The following is a 21,185-nucleotide window of genomic DNA, read 5'->3' as shown; positions in this document are numbered from 1 at the left end:
TATTCCTGTAGCTTTAAAAGATTTGTACATACAATGGTAATCCTTATGTCTTCATCAAAGTTACCTTGTGCAACAAAGCTTAAAGTAGAAATGGTATAAAAAATTACATAAAGTACTTTAAAACTCTGTTAAGTTTTTATTTGCCCTGCTCAGTTTCAGATCAGAAAGATATATGATGAATACATATGTCAGCCTATTACAGCGACTTGACGAGGTCGCTGGGGTGAGAGAAGGATGAGAATCTTGTTTCATGATCAGAAGGCTGGATTTATTGATATATGATATATAATACATTATAACTATACTAAAAAGAATAAGAAGAGAAGTTGCAGAGGCTGCTAACCCAAGAATAGCATAGAAAAGAATCTAAAAACAAGAGAGTTCTCTGTCCCTGTGTTCCAGAGAGCTTGCCCTGTGATTGGCCCTTAATTGTACACAGGGAACATGAACCAATCACAGGTGCATCCTATTGCATTCTACAGCAGCTGATAGTCATTGTTTACATTCTCTTTCTGGGGCATCAGCTTCCCAGAGGATGAACAATCCCAAAGAAAGAATTTCTATGAAAAAATGTCTGCGACATCAGCCAAACAAAAAAAATATGATGGTTGCTATAAACCACAATTCTGCTCTAAATATACTTGTAGTTGTCTTAGAGACATGTCATGACTCTTCTCATACAGAAGGGATGATTTACCATGTGCAGGTAAAACATGAGATTACTGGATTCTATAATTGCCTTAAAAAAACCTAACCACTACATTTGCTTGTTGTTGGCACTTGTCCTAAAAATATCAGGGCAAGTATTGCCCTGATTTTTGCAGTTCAAGTCAGTTGGTGTGGAGGACCTGATGACCACACAAGGCATGCTTGAAAAGACAATTTCAGACTAACTGCTGTCAGGCACTGTTGATAGGTCACAGATGTTTTTTGGTCACGCAAAATAATGCAAAACCTAAAAATCTTGCATAATCTTGCACTGTTTGAGAATTAATGAGAAACATTTCCAATATTAAATATGGATAGAAGTAGTCACCAAAGAGAAACAAGGTGACTGTATAAATACTTCTGTGCGTGCCAAGTCAGGAATGAATTAATTTTCTGTGTACCTCCCAAAAGCTTTGGAAGTGTTGCAATGTGCGTCCAGCTAGCACTACATACACTGGATTGATGGGAGACAGTTTATGTGGCCACAGCAGGGCATAAACTTTCATCTTAACTTATCTGCAGCTTGTGCGCAGGGTGTTTGAATGCTTCCATTTGATAAATATAATAAATAATAAAGTAGTACCAGAACATGAAATGTAAGAAGTACCAAAGCAGGATGAAAAGGAGTGGAAGGGACAGAACGTGTCTGGATTATTCTCCACAATTTTTGTAGAATACTTGTAATTTGCTTCGCAAATGTTATTATGTATTTTTAACAACAATGAGAACATCTACCTTGATAGCTCTGTAGTCTGTGATTGTTGCCTGCTTTGTGAAGAACATAAGAAAGAGCTTTCCCCTACCTTAATATCTAGTTTAGTAGTTAGTCAACAAGTAAGTGGCACTGCAGTGTTAAAATTGCTCACATTGACAAAATAGTTTGAGGAACTTCTACTTTGAAAAAATCTGGCTCTAGCTGTGTTGTGAAACAGAGAACTAAGAATTGCCAGAACCTAGAGACCAAACTGTTCCCAGAACAGCCAGAAGTTAAGTGATCTCTGTAAAATACCAGGACTACTTAATAACTGTTAAGTTTGTAGATAAAAACTTAGGGACTATATGAGACTAACCTGTAGGTTCAAGCTTCCAAATATCTCAGTGTCAGTCTGGGCAGGTCAGACCAAGCGGCGAAAACAGCCTACTGAATAAGCAAATAAATCAGCCAATGTCCCCGAGATGCTCCTGCCAACAGCCTCCACGGAGTCTTCCTCTTCCAGTGACACGGTCTCTTCAACTAGGGAGATTTGCACATGTTTGTTTGAAAACAAACAAACAAATAACAAAAGTCAGTCACCTCAGATCTCGCAATCTTTACTTGGAGGATTTCCTGCGGCGGAGGCTGAGCCCATCCCGCAGCAGCGAGGGGCCGGGGTGGCTGCTCAAACGCTTTGTTTTTCGGAGCCTGCGTTTAACCAGCCCCGCTTACCTGCCCGGGGCCGCCCCACGGCGCTGGGCGCAGCCAGGTTTGGCGTCGCGGGGAGGAGCCGCCCGTGCTGGGGCAGCGCCGCCGCACTCCTCGGCCGCCGGGGCTCTCTGGGAGGCGCCAGCGGGGCTGCCCCGCTCCGAGGAGCAGGTAGGGGACTCCCCGGGCTCTGGCTCGGTGTAACGGGGCCCAGGGTCTCGCCCGGGCCGGAGAGCCGGGGGCGGCCGCGGGGCCGGGCAGGTGCGGCCGGGGGCGCTGCGCTCCGGGGCTCCGGTAACGGGGCGGGCGGCCTCAGCCGGGCCGGGGTGATCCGAGCAGCGCATCCATAGAACTGCTGCGCCCGGGGTCGCACTTTGCTCCCACGCCTCGCTGTTGGGGCTGGGAGGTGGCTCGGAGCGAGGTGTTGTCTGTGGGGAAGCTGGGGCTGGGGGCACTTTGGGAGTAGGGGTGAGACCTCTTGTGAAGGGTCAGCCCTGACCGCGGCCTGGTTCCTGACCCAAAGCGAGCGAGCGCCTGTTCCCCGCAGCTGCCCCTCGGCCTGGGCCGGCCTCCCTGCGCCGCCCAGCAGCCGCAGCCCCTTCCAAGGGAATGCTTCCAGAAACACGTCGCAATTTAGATGAAGAGTATCGGAAGATGATTTGCTGCCGCACCTGCTGAGGGATTGCCAGCGTTTCGCAGAAGCACCATAGTCACGGTGCTGTCACTACATCCTGTCGGGGCTACCGCAACTCTTCCCCGCTGACTGGGTATGTCCAGTGAAGGAATGCATGTATTTGCTGTCATCATTTTTTCGTGATCAAAAGTGAGAGACTTGATTAATCTCTCTAGAAGAGGCATGGTGTGCCTTGCAGTTAATAGGAGCATTTAAGGTAATACGAATATATATATATATTAATATTAATTTTTTATGATTTAAAATGTTCCTAGGTTTATATACCAGAAATAGTGTGATACTCCGACTTTCAGTTGGTTCTGTCAGTTCTGAGGACTGTTGCATGTTTGAATCAGTTTGTGCTTTTGAATAAGAGATTAAAATAAGCCTGCTACAAGTTTGCCAAAGTCAGTGGAACCTGTGATCCTTTGAAGTTTTGAGGAGACTTCTTTTTTCAGTTGAGTAGATCAACTTTGAAAGGAGTAAAAAGCAGGTTCAAAGGTAGTTATGCCAATTTAATGAGAAATTTTAATGAAAATTAGGCCTACATGCCATCATCGATGCTGTGATTGTATTTCAGGTGCACATATCATTGAAGACAATTGATGGTTTTTTTTTTGGGGGGGGGTGGTTGTAATGACTTTTTTAAACTGCAATTGATAAAAATATTTCCTTTCAGGGTGAAATTTTATGGACATGGCTTTGCATACCTGAAATTTTTTCCTATTTGGGAAATCTGGGCAAAGATAACCAGAGCTGAAGTCTGTTGTGAATGAAAAGCTCCACAGGTCGATTGAGTGCTCAAGATGTGGACAGAATGGCTGGGGAAAGGGAGAAATTTAACTGTTTATCATGGCAGAATGGGGTAGGAAAAACATATGCAATTGGTTCTGCAGTTGTGTGTATATTATTTTCATCCTTACTTATGTGAATGCATGCACAGAGAAGAGCCTAATTTTGCTATCATGTCTACCTTCCATAGAAATGGAAATTTTTCATCGGGGAAAGTGAGAGATGAGGGAATCTCCTCAAAGTAGTGTGTGTGGTCTAGCACAAGGCTGTATATACATTTGAAAGTCTTCTGTGTTGACAAAAGGGCAAATTTTAAATTTAAATAGGAAGAACATTGAAATTATAGAAAAGCAGGATTGTGGAAGACTTTCTTTCAGGATTTGGTAAAATACTACTTCTGCATCTGCTAAATCTACTGATGGGGCAAAAAACTTTTTGAGAGAGCTCTTGAGAGACAGATCACAGAACAAGAGCAAGGTAATGTTGTAAGAGAGCAGAGTTTGTGAAAAAGCAGTGATTCAGAGAAGTCATAAAGAAAATACCTGCTCATAAGTGGAGTCTATTCAATCCTGTTTTATCTTTAAATTATATGTTACAATATTTTCCTCTTCTTTAAAATGAAAAATGATAGATTTAAAAGAGATTCTGTGCATCATGAATAATAGAAAAAGTTGTAGCTTTTGTACAAACACATATAACCCCTATCTTCTGAGATTTTAATGTTTTGTGTCAGGATTCTTTCAGGGACTCATCCCATCTTAGAGCTAGGCAAGAAAAGACCTGCCTGGTAATTTGAGTGGAGGTTAGCTAAGAGGAAGGAGGAAAGATAAAGGGAAGAAGGGAAGCAGGCACTGCAAGAAGCAGTGTGGATGACTCAACACATGGCACACTTGTGAGTCAGTCTGCTGAAGTAGGACAGACACAGCAGCCAGAAGCGTCATCTTCGACTCTTGTAGAAAGTGATATCAGCCAAATTCATATTCATTTTTTATGTTTTAAAATGTTCCTAGGTTTATATACCAGAAATAGTGTGATGCTCTGACTTTCAGTTGGTTCTGTCAGTTCTGAGGCGTCACGACAGGATGGGATACCCCTGCTCATACTTCAGCTGGAATAGTTGCATTTGTCCTCTCACTGTGCTATGAAACACTGTGGTAGGCTGCGTAGAAACAAAAACAGTAAAGCAGCAAGTTAAGGAGCAGCTTGCCAGAGGCATGCAGCTAAGAGATCCTTCTCCAGATGTGTTAGGGATCAGAGGACTACTAAAGAGTCCTGACAATCATTCTCAAATATATAAATAAACATGTAAAAGATAAATGCCTAGATTTTAGGTGAAGAAACATCACTACTAGAGTCCCAAACAGCTCTTCAGCATGTATTTTGGTGATCTAGACAGAGGGAATCTGTTTCAGTGGCAGAATTTGCCAACAATACAAAGCTATTCAGACTGGAACATGAAGGTGTAAATTGCAAATAATGGCACAAAGATGTCACAATAGTAAATGACTGGGTAATAATAGCAAAAGAAAATTGTTGTAGAGAAATATAAGAAAATTTTAATATGAAAACATATGGCCAAAATCCAACATCATGTGCTCAACAGCTGACTGAGTTTGCCTGATTCTTAGTCCCCAGTGATGAGATCTTGAAATTTTACTATAGGCCTATGGAAATATCAGATTGATACTCAATAGTACTCAAAGAACAAAGATAGGGTTAGAAATCATTAGGAAAAAAAATTTAAAAAAATCAATAATTGTCTTTGTTCGTAAATCCATAGTGCACTTATGTTTTGAAGACTGTATGCAAGTTACGTCCTGTCCTGCCCAATCTCAGACAGGCTGTAGCATAACTGGATGCAGTACAGAAGTAGGTGGCAAAAAAGTCAGAATTATGAAATCAGATTCCATCTAAGTGAGAGTTAGAGAATCTATGACTGTAGCTTAGGAAAGCAAGAAGTGCTTTCCTAGGCACTAAGGGAAGTTGTGTGCTAGAGATGCAAAAACCCAAGTGCTTGACAAGCTGAAATAGGAGATGTTCACTCTTTTTTAGGAGCTGTCAGGTAAAACAAGCAGGTAACAGGCTCAAAACAAGTTAAAGACAATTCCTGTATTTCATGTGTCCTCTTTAAAATGTGTAATTCCTCTATTAATTATGTAATGTAGATGTTTACTTTAAATTATGGAAGTTCATATTGGAAACCACTAACTGAAAGTTTTCTTTCCATTTCAGCAGGGAAACATGACAGCAAAAACACTGTTTTCATGCAAAATTGCAACAGCATTTCTGTCCTTAATTATTGCAAGTAAGTCTGTTGGTAGCCATGGAAAATCTTGTTCTGAACTTTTAGGAGAACTTTTTTTCACACAAGTAATACTAACTTTCTGTGGAAGTGGTTGTAATAGTGAAATTTACATCCATGCCAATGAGTTCTTTTAAATTGTGCCTAGAGCAGGAACCTATTAAACATAATATGTGGTATTTAATGTTTAACTTGTTACAGTCATTTAGGTTGGAAAGGAGCTCTTGACATCTAACTTTACAGGGTCAAGATTTTGAAAACCTCTGCAACTTCATTGGGCATCTTGTTCCACTGTTTGATCACCCTTACAATAAAAAAAGGGTTTTTTTGTGTTCAGATAGAACGTCTTATGTTTCAATTTGTGCTCATTGTCACTTGTCCTGTCAGTGAGCAAGGCTGGCAAAAGTCTGTCTCTTTGTTCTTCATTCCCTCCCATCAGGTATTTACACACAGTGATAAGATCCACCCACACACTCCTCAGATCTTCTCTATGCTGAGCAGTTCTTGCTCTTTCATCCTCTACTCAAGTGAGAGGTGCTCCACTCCCTTACTCATGTTTGTAGCTATGTGCTGGACTCTCTCCAGTAAATTCAAATCTGGCATGTCCTAATGTCCATGTGTCCTAGTGTCCCAGGACACTGTTGGCCTTCTTTTGCTGTGAGGGAGCATTGGTGGCTCATGATCAGCTTGTGGTCTACCAGGACCCCAGTGTTCTCCGCAGATCAGCTTTCCAGCTGAGTGGTCTTTAGCATGTGCTGGTGTCCCTTACAGTGGTGCAGAAAATTAGCATTAAGTGGCAGAAAAACATTTTCAGTTTCTGTGGCCACAGCATATCATAATCACCACAGTTATTATGGGGCATTAAACTCAGATACTTGAGTAATTCAGTGTTTGGATAAGTAATTTGGAAAAGATCTGTGATGAGGTGTTGAGAACTGTGGATGACACAAAATTATTCTTTGGTGGTTAACACTGATGCTTGCTATGCAGAGGGTGCCTGGATATCAAAGAGTTTAGTGATAGAATGTCAGTCAGTAAAATGAAGTGGATGTGAAGGGCCATGAAAGGGTCATGCATGTATAGCAGAAGTAAGTATGCTGTATGTGTGTGATGTGAACATCAAGTTAATTAATAGCCACTTGGGAAAATGCTGCTTTGATATCTCTGGATGCTTGCTGGAATCATTAACTCTGTCATCAGTGATGACCAGAAAACCAGAATTTTTGGAAAGCAGCAGAGCAGAAAACAGAAAGAAATCCTCATTGTGGTACACTTTAACTCCACAGTGAATGTGTGCCAGTTGAACTCTGCAGTTCTGGTCACTCCATCTCAGAAAGATGGTATCAGAAGAGGTGGAGAGATGAGTGACAGTGTTGTCTGATATGGGATGGCTTCCATATGAGAAGTCTCCAGATGAAGGAGGACTCTGAGGTAAAGAGACAGAAGGAAGATGGGATGAAGGTCTATAAAAATGTAAATACCATAGAATAGGCAGATGAGAGGAAGTTTACCATTTCTCATAACAAGAAATGCATGATACTCAGAGAATTTATAAAATCCAGTGAATGGTTTTGCATGCAGAACGTAAAGGGACTGAAATCAGAGTAGTCTTGTATTTATTGTGTCCTCCTCTCCTCTGCACATTTGCCACTGATATTTATCAGAGATAGGATTTTGGGCTAAACAGACACTTGCATGACTCTGTGGCAATTCTTATAACAAAGCGAGAAAGTTTTGATAAATGTATTACTGACTTGGGAACATGACCATGGTATCCACAGTTGGTGCCTTTTTTTGTCATATTGCAAAAAAGAAAAAAAAAAGCCCAAACTCTTGGTTTCCTCCTTTTCTGCACGAGTCTGTGTCAGAAGTAAAGAAAATGAGCTCATTGGTGATTGTAATGACTCCTCTCTAAATGCTCATAAAATGGAAGGTCAGTTGAAATTCCCATAGCAAACCTAATATTTTTACAACACAGTCTTTAACTTCTGTGTCCTCTTACGACATTTAAATATCAAAAGCATAGTCTGTCTTAACTACAGTTAAGTTAAAAAATAAAGACATTAAATGTGAAATTTGTGTGCATGTGTGTGTTTGTGTACATGCCCATGAAACAGACTGGAGAAACACAAGTACTTTAGGAATTTGCATCTGAAATAAAACATACAAATGACAACTCTGCTACAAAGGCTTTCTACTGAGTGTAAAGATTGCATTCAAAAAACAGCATTTCATTTTAGTGGCATAACTATATTTGTAAACCACTGAGTGGTACTCTCAGCTGTAAAGATAGGGGATTAAAATTGTATTTTATCAAATACTAACAGTTTTTAGTAGTTGACTTGAGAATGGAGGTGAAAACTCCAATGAAGTTTGTAATTTATAATCAGGAAACGAGTTCAGTATATTTTTGTAGACTATTTGAGTTTTTCTTTAATGCTTATCTCTTTCCTTTAGAGAAATGTGAAGCCTATGATGTGATGTTGAAGCAGACTCTTGTGCCTAATGGGCAGCCTCTTGCTATTAAATGTTCACTGGAAAAGAGCTTGAAAAGTGGAGACTACAACTTAACATGGTATAAAGTTGGTAACAAGAGAGCTGTGCCTAGAGACAAACTGTGTAGAGTTCATCAGCAGAAGAATCTGATTTTGTTTCTTCCTGCCATGTTAGAAGATTCTGGAGATTATGAATGTGTCATAAGGTGAAAATTAGAAAAAGTTATATTTTTACAGAAATGAGTTACAAGGAGAGTAACTTTTAAAAAGCAAGTAAAATTTTGTGGGTAAGAGAAATAATAATGAAGAAGAGGGAACGCATCTACAAAACATAACTTTAGTTTGGGGAAATTAAATCTAGTTTTGCATTTTTTTCCTTGTAAGCAAAAGTAAACCTATTAAAGAAACTGTAAACATATTTTCTTCTCTTTCTTCTCCAAACAGAATGCCATACATTTTGGACCTGCAAAATGTGTTAAATGGGTTAATTTAATTGTGTCCTATTAATTGCAGGGATTTGACAAGCTGCAAAAAAATGTGTACAAAAGTAACAGTTTTTGAGAGGATTGATGGTTTATGCTTAAATGAAAAATTTGCTGTAGAGGAGGTGATATTCACATCATCTTCTGCAAAGGTTGTTTGTCCCCACTTGGATTATTTCAGGAAAGACAAGAATATTCATCCTGTTCATTGGTATAAGGTGAGAATATAGTGTTTTATTCTGTCTTATAGCTGTCCATTATTTATAATAAAAATCAGTGATCTTTGAGAATTGGAACAGAAGAACTAAAGATTTACTGTAAGTTGGAGAAAAATATTTTTAAAACAAATTGGAAGAAGAGTAAGACTTTCTGTCTTTTAAAGGTATTCTTGGTTATCCGGACAGAATTTCAGGTGAGGTGTGGGAGTGATGCTGAGCCACGTACCCACCAGGTGTAATCTGTTCACCTGCCAGGGAAACATGGCCTTGGGTGGAAACAGATTGACTATGGCATTTCCTTTTAGTGCTCAATCTGTTCTGTTCCATGAGTCTAGTTCTTATTGTTCATTCTCTTTTAAAGCCTCTTTCTGTTGCAAGAATGGAATGCCTTCTGCCGGATTCCTGCCTCTGGCTCATGCAGTCCATGTGGTACCAGTAGCATTGAGGCTCCTTAAAAAATAAAGTCTAATTATTGGGTGATGCTTCATTGATGAATACTTTTGCAAATACTAAAAACCCACATTTTAATTTATTATTTCTCTAATATAAAAAGTTGTTTTCCAAAGGGAATGAACTGGGGTATCTTTAAATTAAAATCTCAGCTGAAGTGAAGTATGCATTTCTTTATGTTCTGCTGCCCTCACTCTTCCTCAGCCTCTGCATAACCATCTTTATGCTGTGGTCCATTGAAACTTCAGATTGTGTCAAAGAGAGACAAACCATAGAAATATACAGAGATGTGAATTAACAGAGTTCTCTACACACTTTTAGGACTGCCAGCTGCTGGAAGGAAAAAGGTTTGCCCTTTCAAACAGTGACCTTATAATTTTTAATGTAACTGTACATGATGGAGGAAACTATACGTGTGAAACAACATATACCTACAATGGGAAACAATATAACATTTCACGAGACATCAGTCTGGTTGTAGAAGGTAAGTAAATAATTTCACTGTGTTTGTGCTCATGACTAAAGTGGAAAGACCTAATTTGTGGATGGACATGCTTAGGACTTCTGTTTTTCACATAAATGTGCAGTAATGACTACCTGAGATATGGTACTTTTGGTATAGAGTGATATTTTGTTATAAAATGGCTGACAACCTTGTCTTTAGTACAAGGGGCGTTTTTAGGTTGTTACTTGCATTATAGAGCATAAGGCAGACTGCAACTGCCCCTGGTTTTCTGAAAAGCACTTTCTTTCTTTTGCTTAGTGACCCCACCAAAAAAGCCTCCAGAAATAACTTACCCAAGAAACAACTCTATTGAAGTGGAACTTGGTAAGTAGTTTTCTCTAGAGAAATTTAATATTTTCTCTAGAGAAAACTAGAAATTCTGTAGTTTTCTCTAGAGAAAATTTGTATCCTAGTTAAAATGCATTCTCAAGGAGTGTCCTGTTCTGTGCTTTCTTGTTTTTATTTTATGAAAAAACTACTTCAGTGGTCAGTTTCTCTCTGTTTATCTCCCAAAGGAGGAATGAGAGATGAAAGGGAAAGAAGTGAGGCATGTTTCTTGCAATGTCCTAAAGAAATTTCTCACCTGCAAGGAAAATTGTAGGAACCCAAGTGATTATCTGTCACATCTGTTGCTTTCCATCACTCTGGAAATGATTCTAAGAACAGGTCCATCTCAAATCTGCAGGCAAAGTGATGCCCCAAGGAGAAGCATCTCCTTCCTGGATTCTTCCATCCTACCATTCTCTTTCTGGACTTAAAGATCACTGACAGTACAGACCCTCTGTTAGAGTAACTTTTTTGAAAGGGTTTGGTATCACCCTTAGCTGGTGTGCGTGTGTGAATCTGAGAACAGGGTTGTATAGACTTTAATTAGGTCATGGAAATTAACTCTTTACTTTGTAACATAATTTTATAGGCTCACAGGTTACTCTGGATTGCAACACCACAGGTGCTGATGAGTATGAGGTGTACTGGACAGGACATGGTGTGTATTTTGATGTATTTCACATGGGCAGAATTTTTGCAAGTTCCTATGAGTAAGTATATTTTGAGATTGAAAAATATATGTGTTGGCAAACAAAGTGGAACTTTCTCCCTTTGACATTAAAATATTTAGCAACATTTCCCCCTTGCTTTAAACAGCATTCTTCTTAAAAACTAATGCTTGCCTTCTCTAATTTACTTCTTGCTTTGAAATAGAAACTTTAAACACAGTAGACACATGAACTTCACATGTGATTGTATGTTTATTGCTCATTGTAAAAAATCAGTCTGAATTTCCAGTGTTGGGAAAAGGTGTTTTGTGACAGTGCCATAATTGTAATACAGTTTCTTTTGAGCAAGCTCTGGCCTGGCAGAGACCTCTTTTGGTCGAATCAGGCATGTTCAGGTGCACGATCTTCAGACTGTCTCTTTCTTCTGTGTTCCACATCTGCCTCCATGAAAGGTTGCAAGAGGACAAATCTGTGCTATACAGGAAAAATCAAGATTTCTAGGTTTAAGGACATGAAGTTAGAGAAAATTAACTGAGATAAACTGAAGAGATAATGGAAGACTTTATTGAGGGCATTTGTACTGAAGCTTAGGGGTTAGAGGAGAAAAGGGGGACAGATTTCCAGTGATGAGCTGGGTTTTGGGAGGACTTGGACTGAGTAAAGCATGTGAAGGGCAAGTAGGAGATAAGGCGATGGTGAAAAGCAGGTCAAATAGAATTAGAAGAAGAGAAATTATACCTGATTGGAAAAACCACCTCAATTGGAGCAAGAGGCAATCTGAAATTTTCTTAGACATTACAGGTTTTGAACTAAAGATTTCAGGTTTTTTTTGTCAGCTCTTATGGTGGCACTGTAAATAAAAAAATGTGATAATTTTTGTAAATTCTGGAGTATTATCTAGGGCTAAAAAACCAGTGAAGAAAAGAGAGTGATGTCTGCAAAGTAAGAATAGAGTTGCAAGAAATAAGTTTTCATCATAAAACAAAGGGAGAAACAAAATGCTGACTTATTTGGGTGCTCACCAAGAGAAAACACTATGCAAAAGTAATATATTATACTGTCATAAAGAATGATAGTGCCATAAACAATTGGGCCATAAAGCAGTGACACATGGTCTCTGGATTGATATTGCAAAAGCAATGTTAGTTTTTGTACTTCCTAACACTTACATAGTTATATTTGGTCACTTGCATTAGTGATGTTGGTTCATTCATTCCCTGAATGTCATATCCCATTGTGAAATACCTATGTTCATCTACTCTCATAGGGATTGGCAAGCCTATAACAAGAGTTTATTTAGGTTTGTAAGGCATATTTTTGAACTTCCAACTATAGAAACCTTATGTTCCTTTGGGGAAACACAGCTGCAGATAAGATAACGTTACGATGTCTTGATGCTTTCCAATGCATGTGCTTAATGTCAGTACCAGGAGAGGTCTGACTGCTTGGGTTTCTTTCATATGATGTAATTGTTCATCTGTTGGGAAGTGTGGTTGACATTTGCAGAAGGAAATAACCACTGTTGTGCTGCAGATGTTAGAGATTAAGCCATTCCTGAATGGGCTGTGGTTTTATGGTTTTATTTGTCACCTTTTGGACAGGGGAGAAACTTCTTATGACGGGCGCCCTATGCATTCTGTGAAGCTAATAATTTCAGAAGTAAGCAGTGAAGACTATGAACAGCCTTTTGTCTGTCAAGCTTCAAATGCCTTTGGGCAAGTTGCATCCTATATTATATTAAAACACAGAGGTAAAAAATACTATTATTTTGAGGCCTGTGATTATCTGTACTTCCCTAGAAGGTGTTTTGATACCAAATTCTCGTGTATCATGTTGAAAGAAAACAGATGTATTACAGTTTGCAGTATGCATTTGCCTCTGCATAGGGAAGAAATCACTATAGCATTGTATTTATCATTATTTAAAAAAACAAGGTGGATAGGAATGAAAAATGTAATATTCAAATTTGTATTGAATTTATATGGAAGATCAGATTTGAACAAATTCAACATTTAAAACAAATTTCTTATATTTTTTTGCAGTTCCTGACATACGACGATGGCTGACTGGAGGGCTTGTCTCTTTGTTAATTTTAACATTTATTACTTTAATAATCTACAAGATTTTCAAGATTGATTTGGTACTTTGGTACCGTACTTCTGCCTGTGCCCTTACAAGTAAGGAAGGTATGTGAGTGTGACCAGACATGTAAGTGTAATTAGCCTATTGATTTTTTTCTCTTGCCTTTACTTCTGAGAAATAATGGGATTATTTAGTACAATGTACATAGAACTTCCATAAGGAATTTTTGAGATATGCATAAAGACATTTTGTGCAGGATTTTTTCAGTCATATGGGTAAAATATATAATTTTGCTTAAATTAATAAAAACTGTGTAATATTGAAGGCAATCATAGTAAGATAGGCCAAAAGAACTGTAGGTTATTCCAAAATGAGCATGTTGTTTTTTTGCTTTTCTGTAGTTTCTTTACATGTAGATTTATGGTCACTCTGATGATGAACAATAGGTGTCAGCAGAGCTACATCCTGTAAACTGGATGTTTAAAGACGTGCCTTAAATATTTATTTTGAAAATCAGACCCATTTGTCAGATATTAATTGTATTGATTTTATTGGTGTTTTTTTTTTTCCATTTTGCAATTTCTCTGTTACCTTCACTTTCCTTCTAAATCCTGTCAATTATGGTGCTGACATATCAAAGAGAAAATTTGCTGCTAGTTCTGTGATTCTTCTAATGTGTTTTAGTTTATTGCACTGTAGGCAAATATATTGGACAGGTGTGAAAAATTTGAAATAAGCACAACATCACAGATATATTTAATGTCAGTTCTCAGAATCAGACTGTCTGAAGTTCGCCATGGCTTGAAAGTGAATAGATTATGTACATTAAGGTAGTTAATGTTTACTCATGGCTGTGCTAAATGTTTTCACAGGAAAATAATTTCAACTCCTGGTTAAAAATTCAGTTTTACTATAATACTGTAATAGAGTTCTAATTAAAAGAAAAAAAAAAATCTAAGTTTTTAACTTGTTGAGTTAGATCTGATTTTGGCTTGGTTCTTTCAGTCCAGCTTGCTAAGCAAACGTTCAGAAGCCTTCTGGTTCTAATCCCTCTCAGGATTATTACAAGAAAGAATTGCCATTTTCCCACCTTCTCTCTTGTGGTTAGTCAGAAGTGGAGATAACTGCTCATTAAGTTTCCTTCAGGAGAGGTGGTGAAGAAAGGCCAGTGAGAGGGTACTTCCTCAATGTCCTGGCACCTCTAGGATTGGGAGCTCTCTCATGCAGGTCCCAGGTCCTGCACTCAGCTCATTTGGTGACTCCTTCATCCCCAGGATGGGAAAGGAAGTCAAATTCTGTGGCTGGTCATCTTTATTTTGGTTCATAGAACATTTTACTTCTGTAAGATGATTCTGTCAGAAAGGTGAAATCAGCCCCACATTACTATTTCTAAACCGTCCAAAAATGAAACTTTGCAATAAAGACACTTCTATGAGTTTTAATTTTTTAATAGAAATGTTTGTGTTTGTTTTAGATGGGAAAATCTACGATGCATATGTCCTGTACACAAAAAGCAGTGAAGACAGAAGTATATGTTGTCTGGAAACCTTTGTTCGTAGAATACTCCCAGATGTTTTAGAAAAACAATGTGGATATAATCTTTTCATATTAGGAAGGGATGATTTACCAGGAGAAGGTATGCTTTAATTAGCAGAGTTAACAGGTTGCCTTTTGAAACATTGTTCTCAGGTTATAAGTTTATCTATGCAATTAAACCCCACAATTTTGGAAAAGAAAGATGTATTTATTTATTGGGATAATTAGCCCAATGAAAATATTTTTCTTTTTCCTTTTTTTTTTTCCTAACGGAAAATTCTGTTCTGATGTTATGAGGGTCTGCACTTTCTTAGTGATGAACAGATGAGGACTTAATAGCATTAATAATACTGTTGAGTTTTTTTGAACGATAAATTCTCCTGAGGGACGAAGAAAACAATTTTTTTAGAAGTTATATCATGCAGTGGATCATGAATCATGACTGTCAGTGTGAAGATCTTAAAGCAATCACTGCTCTGAGCTAGCCACAGCTTCACATGTTTGCAATTTTAAAATAAAGAACTATTTTACACCAGTTGTAAAGTTTCTATGCAAGCTTTGATTGTTCCTTCATCACTTACAGCTGTGGTCAGTGTTGCTGATGAAACTCTTAAGCAAAGCAGAAGACTGATGATTATTTTGGGATCAGAAGCATCTAGGTGCTGCCTCTTGGAAGACACCTCTGAGCAACAGCTAGCTATGTATAATGCTCTCATCCGTGATGGGATCCAAGTGATTCTTATAGAAATGGGTGAAATACAGGACTACACCAGCATGCCAGAATCAATCAGATACATTAAGCAAAAACATGGAGCCATTCAATGGAAAGGGGACTTCTCAGAGAAATCTTGTTCAGCAAACACAAGATTCTGGAAAAATGTGCGTTATCAAATGCCACCCAGGAAAAAGGGATCTTATTCTGAAGTGTATTCCTTGACCCTAATGTCAAACAGTTCTGCAGCAAAGGAAAGTTAAGCACTTATTTAAATAATACTAAGAAAGTAATTCTGAATTGGGATGTTTCTCACCTATTCTTTATACTACAAAGTAAATGTTTTCTTTGAGGAGTAGAAACTTCTCATCTCTTCCGTAAATTACACCTGAAAAGAAAAAACTTTGTGCAACTTTTATTTCTGTTACTTCTGAGTTTTGGATAGTGCCACAATTTTTTGTGTTAGTCTCCATCAAATATTTTAAGTAAAGAGAGTGATCATGATAGGCTATTAAGAAGCTGTGGTCCACATAAATGTTGTATGAAAAAACAACTGTGAAGTCCATTGTTTAAAAATCAAAACTGCAGTTGATAAAATTAAAAGTCTATTTCTATCATCAGCATTCTCTTTGTCATTCTGTTCCAATTCTTGTTGCCTCTCCATGATTGTCTGATTTCCTTATTGCTGCAAGAATCTGCTCTGTGCAAGCTTTGTCTCCTGAGCAACAGACCTTACCCTTGCTGCTTGAAAGGGTTGGGGAAATACATGACATAGCATATATTAAAACTCATCACAACACTAAATGTGTTTCTGCTGAACAGTTGGTACTAAATGTGTTCAGCAAATGGAAGGGAATGAAATCTGTGGATTTTTAGTGTTGAACAATTCTGTGATATCTGGTGTATGTTTACTTTTGAAACTTAGTCTCTTGTAATGCTTGGGAAACTGAAAATAGTTTGTTCTTCTTGAGAGCGGGAAGCTTTCTAGACTGTGCTGCTACTCTGGAAACCAGATGTTCTCATGCTGTGTCTCAGCTGTGCTAACTGCATGCACAGAAATTCTCTGAGAATCTACCAAAGAGTTGTGCTTGGGCTGGGTATCCTGGAGAGTGGGAAGTGGCCAGTTCTGAAACATGACCAAATTCTAATGGTGAGAAATGGTATCTCATCTACTTGTGAAAGGAAAAGTTAAAGGCATGTGGCTACATCAAACTTCTTGAGAGTAGCTTGGTATTTCTGGATCCCAATCGACTTTTGTTGTGCATCACTGTGAGAAAATTACATGCTGCTTCCTTTTCAAGGTGGTCTGAAGCAGCAGGAGCTTTTGTGCTCTAGCTTTGAAGAACATCATCTAAATGCAAATATGAATTTTGCTTGCTTTAAAAAAATTATTTTCTGAAGTTATATAGGTTTTAACATCGTGTTTATTGCCAGGATAGCATCTGTCATCAAATTCCTTTCAGTTGGTTCTCAGAGGTATGTGTATCTAGAATATATTCTTCATTGGGCTGTATTGATGGGAGAGAAAGCAAAATCTAGGAGTGGAAATATATAATCAAAGCGAAAGATTTCCAATAGCATTTCATGGTACTTTTTTTATTTGTAAAGGTGTAGTAAATACTCCTTAGGAGCAGTGTCTCATTCTCCTGGCTGTGGGGTTCACAACTGAGTAATTTTCCACAGCCTTCACTGACTAGAGACTTGTTCCGAGGTGTCACCAGGAAAACTAGGGACAGGATATATCTATCAGATGAGGCACTGTTTTCCTAGTAGATGCTGAATCCATGCTCTTTGGAAATGCATGATATTTAGGCTGGAACATTTAAAAATAAATTTAGGGTCTTAGAGAATTCAGATAACCATTATTGTCAAATTTTTACATCGTGTTTACCCTTAGCTTGCTCAAAGAAGTATTTAAAATTAGTTCCCTTCTTTCCTTTTTAAAATTTGTGTTTTAAAACAGAACCTTATTATCCATGTAGAAGGAGAAAACTAATAAGGAAATGAAGTTGAAACTGTGGTAGATTTTTTCAGCTTCCTTATTTCGTGCGCTTTCAAATAAAAAAATCCAAACAAACCAATGACTAGGACTTGCAGTACTATATAAAAGTAAATTGATTTGCAATTTGTGCTGTTATTTTTTTTTTTTCTGTGAATGTGCTGTTATGATATCTGGCTGCTTTTTTTCATAGTTCTTTTCAGAGGTTTGTCGCATTATTCAAGATAATAATTTTCCCATTTCTCTACTAAATGAGACTCCTAATGACTCGTAAGTGAAGAAGGATGATTGTGAGTCAGCATTGATTTACCTGATGCTTTCTTTCAAACAACATTTAGTGTGATTATTTTGTGTCCTTGTATAAAAGTGAGTGTGGGAGGTAGGTTTTGGTTATCATGGTTGATTGTTAGCTAGCTACTTCAATGTAGCACGACATGAGATGGCTTAGACTTTTATCAGGGGGCTTAATTTTGAAACTGAATTTTGTTTCTATTTTCTCTCCTTGGAGAATGTTTTTTGCAAGTCACATTGGAAAATGCAATTTTTTTTTTTTGTGGTACAATAAGAGAAGTCCCATTGAGACAGATGTACTGGTTGCTCTTTATTAAAAAAAAAATTCAAATCCCAACAAGTCCACAAATAATTAGCTGGCAAGAGATTTGCCCTGGAAAACTTGGCAGATTCAGAAGGAGAAGGCAAGTGCAGTCTAATCAGTGGAAGGGTACTTGTTCATCACTTTATAGTAGATATATTTATTGTTTATGCTGACAGAGAGCAAAGTCTAAATGGTATGTGGTGTAAGGTACATTGAAAACATTCTCTGCACCATTTTTAGCTTTTCAACCATAGCTACATAATTATTCTGTTGGCTTGCTCCTGTTTATTTATTTGGTACTCCAGACTGCACTGTCCTTTCCTTGCCTTGTGATGAACTTGTCTGAATTTGCTAATTCCATTACATCTTTCCATCCATATTGTGATGCTGGTGCTTTCTGTGAGACTTCTTTGATGATTTTTTCATGATCATATCCTGCTTTCTTATGTCTATGGTAAATAGCACTGAGATGTGGCCTGTTTCATGTTCTAATGTACACATCTGGTTTAACCCCAGCCAGCAGCCAAGCCCCACACAGCCACTCACTTCCCCACCAGTGGGGTCAGGGAGAGACTCAATAGCGTAAAATACAGAAAACTTCTGGGTTGAAAGGAAGACAGTTTAATAGGGAAAGCAAAATCCACGCACATGAGCAAAGAAAAACAAGGAATTAATTAATTGCTTCCCATGGGCAGGCAGGTGTTCAACCATTTCCAGGACAGCCTGAGCCAATCATGTGCAATGGTTACTTGGGAAGACAAACACCATCCCCCCAAACATCCCCTTATTCCTCCTTCTTTCCCCCCACTTTATATACCAAGCACAATGTCATCTGATCTGGAATATCCCTTTGGTTGGTTTAGGTCACCTCTCCCAGCTGCGTCTCTTCCCACCCTCCCACACAAAACCAGCACAGCATGTGATATATTAATTCATGGATAGAGATTTATGTGATTGGGAGGAATGTGCTCTGAGCTCAGAATGAATTTTTAGGATCTGGTAGATTTAATGCAATAGCCTCAACCCTGACTGACTTTGGGGTTTATTGTTGTTGGTTTTTTTTTTTTCTTTTCCTTTAAATTTACCTCTGTATTGCACCCTAGAATGTAGAACAGTGCAAGAGCAATTTTCAATTTTACATCTTCCCTTAATCTGGGTGCCTTGAGCTTCTGGTTGAGAAGTAAGCCCATCCTGCCTTTTGTTCAGGCACTATGGTAGCTCAGTGACCCTGCTTCCTTTCACAGCTGCAGTTAGCTTGAAGATGAAGCAGGCAGGATACAGTTAATATTTATGGATACAGTTATTATTTATGACATCTGTGCTAAGGAGAGACCTTTTCCCTAGAAGTACCAAGGAAGTATTATGTTGTAGAGCTTTGGAATACATGTAAATAAAATCAGTGGCTAGCGGCTTTCCTTCAGGGTATTTCCAGGTCTCAGGTTTAGTCAGAGATGCTATAACTCATGAACACAGGTGCAATAGCAGTTCCTCCTCTGATCTTTACACTCATTATTCTCAAGAGCAAAGGCAAAGCACACCATTTGATGTGCATGTTTATTCTCTTTTAATTTTGGATAATATTAACCAGCACTCAATGCGTTTGTTGAGACAAGCTGAACATTAGTCACTGAAAGGGAGCTAGAAAATAGCAGTAGTAGAGATATTTACTTCCTCAGCCCACTCTAAGATTGCTTCCCAGGTTAAAATTGATTGAAAAAAAAGGAGTCTGATGTCTGTTGGGATCAAGGGGCACAGTTAAAATGTACAGCTTGTGTGACTCCTGTGAGAGAGCACCTGGACACTGTGGCATTGCAGCTGGAGTTAGAGCCCTGCTTGGCAGTGTTTATCAGGGGTTACTGTGTCATCCTGAAGAAAGGTAGAAAGGCCACCAAGTCATTAAGGTGAATTTTTTGCTCCAAAAAGTTGATTTTGAATTGCTGCTCCAGATCAAGTGACTTAGATGTGTGAATATTTCTGGTTCATTTCTGCTGTCAGCCTCTCATTTGGTCTTTGCCCCAGTTTGATTTTTTTTTTCTTGAGCACAGCAGTGGCTGTAGTCAGAGGGAAATTTTGAAGGCTGTCTCATTTTTTTTTTCTTTCTTTTTGATTGAATACTTCCCTGATGGGCTTTATTTCTGTTGGCAAATATTAAAATCCATGTATTAAAATCTCTTTGCCTTATCTCACTGGCTATATGCATCAGTGGAGTGCTTCCTTTTGCTGCACTGTCTATGGTAACAGACCCCAGTGCTGCTTCATCTCTCCTCGAGAGCTGATCTTTTGCACTTTGTTTCTCAGTTCATGTAATGCCCCCTAAAAGATGTTAAGGGAAAACAGTCCTTAAGGAGGCATTTTTTCTGTCTTTGAACACATTGTTTCTAATATCCACCCTGTTTATTTGTTTGTTTTTTGGGGTTTTTTTCTTTACAAATATGTATAATGTTAATATTTCTTCTGTGCCATGGAACTGGGGGACTTGGAGAAGCACTGGATTTGGAAAGAATTTCAAGCTACTCTTTTCTGACCTCTTGCTCCTAGGGAAGCACGCTCAGACTGTATCAACTAGATCTGTACTTTCTGGGTAAGGTGTGAAACTACATGATTTCAAGTGGAACATAGCAGAAATGGCAGGACAAATGCATCTTTAGGACCCTGAGATCAGCTCAGTTGGTCAGAGCATGATGCTAATAAAGCCAAGGTTGCATATTTTATCCCCATATGGGCCATTCACTTTAGAATTGGACTTGATGATGGGGGTCTCTTCCAACTCTTGTGGGTCTCTTCCAACTCAGAATATTCCATGATTCTGTTTAGAAACCCTACTTAGAGGTAAAGTTTATAAATCCTGAAATGGTGAATAATCAGAGTATTTGGGACTTACAAAAAATAACATTCATCTGTCCCTTTAAAACAGAAAAAACCTTGGCAGTTAAATCCCCTACATATTGCCTCCAGGAACAAACAGGGAAAAAGCTAAAGAGCTGTCTGGACAGGGACACTCACAGTGGGAAAAAACTTGTGTGCCATATGTCCCCCTTCCATCTGTGTATGCTCTCTTCTGGGTCGTGACATCTGGTTCTGCTTGATATCTGGCTCTGATTCCTGTATTTTTAAAGTAAATGGGACTTAATTCTCCTCAGAGACTGAGGAGAATAGACCACATGCTGACTTTTAAAAGAAAAGCCAAGTTTTTTCTTAAAAATATGTTTCCTCATCCTAGATCTGAATGGCTTGATACA

At 38.5% G+C, this 21,185-nt stretch overlaps 1 protein-coding gene across 1 annotated transcript; it reads left to right on the top strand.

Annotated features, from left to right (window-relative positions):
• Positions 1 to 2,728: 2,728 nt before the first annotated feature.
• Positions 2,729 to 15,969, top strand: LOC131097083 (interleukin-1 receptor-like 2). The gene is made up of 12 exons (XM_058045793.1): positions 2,729 to 2,877; positions 3,463 to 3,648; positions 5,808 to 5,880; positions 8,335 to 8,578; positions 8,886 to 9,072; positions 9,844 to 10,006; positions 10,286 to 10,351; positions 10,944 to 11,064; positions 12,624 to 12,772; positions 13,065 to 13,208; positions 14,579 to 14,740; positions 15,224 to 15,969. The coding sequence occupies exons 2-12, from the start codon at positions 3,556 to 3,558 to the stop codon at positions 15,613 to 15,615; spliced, it is 1,794 nt and encodes a 597-aa protein (XP_057901776.1). The 5' UTR covers positions 2,729 to 2,877; positions 3,463 to 3,555; the 3' UTR covers positions 15,616 to 15,969.
• Positions 15,970 to 21,185: the final 5,216 nt, after the last annotated feature.

Source organism: Melospiza georgiana, chromosome 2 (genome assembly GCF_028018845.1).
Source record: "Melospiza georgiana isolate bMelGeo1 chromosome 2, bMelGeo1.pri, whole genome shotgun sequence".
In the NCBI taxonomy this organism is placed as follows: domain Eukaryota; kingdom Metazoa; phylum Chordata; class Aves; order Passeriformes; family Passerellidae; genus Melospiza; species Melospiza georgiana.
The sequence above is the reverse complement of the archived record's forward strand: the minus strand, read 5'-3'. Positions and strand labels throughout refer to the sequence as shown.